Raw genomic sequence first — 3,531 nt, 5'->3', positions numbered from 1 at the left:
CAGCCGGTTTCATGGCAGACACTGGCTGGGAGACTTCCAGTGCCCTCTCAAGAAGTTTGACCAAGAGACACTTGCTGGTTCCTGATCTTCTTATGTCTCTGGTTCTGAGGCTGAACCTGCTTCTTCGAGTCCATTGATGGGTGTGTGTAGACCTGAATCGCTCAAAATGATTTGCAAAGTCATAAAAGCCACAGAACAATAACGAAACTTGGGAGTTCTTCTGGTCATTAAAAGAAGGAAGAAAAAAAACAGTCTCTCTTAAGAGTTGAACTTTACACTCATGTAGTAAGGGAAATTCACCATTGACTTTAACAATGGCATATCATTCATGCAATAAACCATATCGCTGATTACAGGGTTGCAGATAAGCGCCATGGACTTTGCTCGGTACAAATGAACAGCAATGAAGCACAGAATTCTTTAATCTGGGGAGTGACGCTTCATTCCGAAGCTGACTGCTGGGTGACCGATCATTGGGAAAGCAGACAGACACAGAGGCGGGACCTAAGTCTGTAAGTATTTTCTGGAAAATCATGGAAATGCTCTCTCTAAAATGTGACCTACATGTGATTTTATACATTTCTCGTGGCTACCTTTGAATGCAGCAACTTGTAACATGCCCCCCATCCACTTAGAGCAGCAATTGGCTATTTGCCTAAACCTGAAATGGAAAAGTCGCGAGCTCCTTGTGGACTATTGCTTTTTCTCCAAGTCATTTTGGATCTGCTGAATTGTTTTCTTCCCCGCCCCGCAGGCATTATGAGAGACCTGGACTTCAGAGCCATCGTCCTGATCATGGGTTTTTATTTTCCTGGAACTGTGGCAATCACCCCTGAACAAGGCGGGATGTTGTTCCATTCTGAGCGCCCACGGAATGGAGATCTGACAAATAGTTGTCGGAATGATCCCGCTAGCTCGCTTCCCAGTGGCTTGATCACCGACCAGCAGGTGGCGTCATCACAGACATCAGTTATGGGGGATGTGAGTCTCAACGTCTTTAGGCTTCTCTGCGAGCCTACTGTGAAACGAGGACCCTGGAGCATCAGGCAACTGGACCTCAGCAACAATCTCATACCGAAAATCGCCTTAAGCGCTCTGGCACACATACATGGTTTGGAAATCTTAAATCTCAGCAACAGTGCCATCCGCGTCTTTTCCTTGGATCTGCCGAGTCTGAAGTCCTCATGGGGGAAGCATCGGAGGAGCAGAAGGATCCTTCCACTGCTGAAGGTGCTAATTCTTCAAAGGAATCAGCTCAGGGACACGCCCAAGGGTGAGTATAATGGGCAAAGAGAGGCTAGAGCCTCGATGGGGGTGTTTCATGTCAAGATGGAGCCTGTGCTAACTTTCCGTTTCAAGGAAAGGGAAGCAACTTGATCCGTGCACGCCTAAGAAAGAGGGTGCCTTGGTGGAATTGGAAGCAGGCAGTTGTAGCATGTGGGATGTACAGGCCATGTGCTTTAGTCTCCCATGAGTACAACTTTGGTTTGTGTTTTATGGATTTTTCAAGAGACCCTCGGAAGAACGTAAGTGCTACGTCCAAATGTGTAATTTAAAATGATCTGCTTTGGTGACCGTATTTGTTGCTAGATGTAAGAAGGCATCATTAAGGTACTTCTATTATGTTTTTGTTGTTGAGTGCTGCCAAGGCAGTCCTGAGGCATAGCAACCAGCGGCGGGATTCAAGTAATTTAACAACCAGATCACTGACCTGTTGGCAGCTTTAAGTGTTAAATAAAAAGAAATGACATACTGAAAGGTAGCTTATTACCTCAGAGTGCTACTATTCAATAAGAACAATGAAAGAGGTGCACACAACTAGACTGTACTATAAGAAAGAGTTTTAAAATATTAATGCAAAAGTATTAAATAATGTCCGACAAAACCCAGTAAAACTGCTATTTAAGATATCACTTCTTGGTTGGCGCCCTCAGTGGCAATATTCTCTTTTTTTCGAACATCATCAGCTGTGTGATTTATCCTGAACCATCTTTTCACTGTAGGATGGGATCCCCTTCCTGTAGAGGTAGGCCAGTTAGACCACAGTCATTGTGTTTGCTGTATCAGAAACAGTTAGGCAGCTTCTCTTCTCTGAGCATATTATGTGCATCTTTTTAAAACGCCTTTCCACTTCTGTTGAGCTTCCATCAGTTGTTCTGACAATGCTTTTGGCTCTTTGAACACTTTCAGGAATTGCATCATTCACTCATAATGTCACGGAACGAAGGACAAGGGTGCCATCCTCTGGTTGCCTGGCACCTTTCCTCCTTATGTTCTTGTTTGTTTACTGAAGTAAGAAACTCCAGGGAGTAAACATGTAGTACTTCAGGAAAAGAATAACGGGTTTTATGAAATGAATAATAAACATTATAAGCATAAGTCTGTTTAATGTTTTATACCTATGGATGCATTAGGCTGTTAGGTCAGCTGCTCCTTGGGCTTTTGATTTGATAATCGGCAAATTTACATGCAAAATAGATTAGTTCATGCCTACATTACTATAGGTGCTTAGAAGAAAAATCCTGTTGCACCGATGAGCATTTAAAAGAGTGAGGCATGTAAATCTGTGATTTCCCTGGAGCATCCAAATGTTGGGCAGCCACCACCTTAGAGAGACCCCTGAGTTCAAGTGCCAAGGTAGCAACCAGTTCACCAAACTCAACAACAACAAAATGCATATCAGTTCTGCTGAACCAGGGTGAACCGGCTGAATCCCACCACTGATAGTGATCCTATGTATGTACAACAGAACAAACACCACCGGGGTCCTTTGCCGTCCCCACAATGGTTGTGATGTCTGAGCCCATTGTGGCGGCCACGGTGCCTTCCATTCTGTCAGTTGGTCCTTCTTATCTTCCTGCCCCTCTACTTTACCAAGCATAATTCAAATTGAGTATGCTAGCCTATTTAAAGTTTTTGGACTTCCTAGGACACATTTTTCCTCTAGTTAACCACTTGTTCTCCAAAAAATATACCAGACACAAGCTAACATATTTTGCATGTAAATTTTCTTATTGTCAAACTGAAAATCTGAATTCTTTATCCTCTACCAGAATATTCCACAGATCTTTCTAGTCTAATGATTAAAGTTCTCATTCATTTGAACTTTCTGGATGTTGGAGCATCTTAACGAACACAATCCAGTGTTTTATTTTATTTTTTTTAATGTTATCCAGTTCATAAACCAAAATGTTCTTTGTTTTAGACACCAGGAGCCCTGGTGGGGTGGGATTAGGTGTCAGGCTGCTAGGCAACCAGTCCTCAGGAGAAAGAGGGGGCTTTCTACTTCCATAAAGAGTCACAACCCAAGTACTCATTGGGTTGCCAGTATTAAATTGGCATTCTATGATGCTCACCTTCCCGACACAACCACTGAAGACAAAGTGGGCAAATAAACAAATGTGGTGAAGAAAGCTGATGGTGCCCGGCTATCAAAAGGTGTAGCGTCTGGGGTCTTAAAGGCTTGAAGGTAAACAAGCATCCATCTAGCTCAGAAGCAACAAAACCCACATGGAAGAAGCACACCAGCCT

General features: G+C 43.4%; 1 protein-coding gene across 1 annotated transcript in view; it reads left to right on the top strand.

The window, feature by feature from the left end:
• The first annotated feature begins 422 nt into the window (after nt 1-422).
• Nucleotides 423-3,531, top strand: part of LRRC66 (leucine rich repeat containing 66) — a 21,546-nt gene continuing 18,437 nt past the window's right edge. Inside the window, exons 1-2 of the mRNA XM_004706322.2 lie at nt 423-512; nt 755-1,273. Of these exons, the coding sequence (XP_004706379.1) occupies nt 760-1,273 (514 nt within the window). The 5' untranslated portion in view covers nt 423-512; nt 755-759. The remainder of the gene's footprint in view (nt 513-754; nt 1,274-3,531) is intronic.

This window comes from Echinops telfairi, unplaced genomic scaffold (genome assembly GCF_000313985.2).
Source record: "Echinops telfairi isolate 266 unplaced genomic scaffold, ASM31398v2 ScPeMD7_7468;HRSCAF=8506_0, whole genome shotgun sequence".
Classification (NCBI taxonomy): Eukaryota; Metazoa; Chordata; class Mammalia; order Afrosoricida; family Tenrecidae; genus Echinops; species Echinops telfairi.
This window is presented reverse-complemented; position numbering and strand designations above follow the sequence as displayed.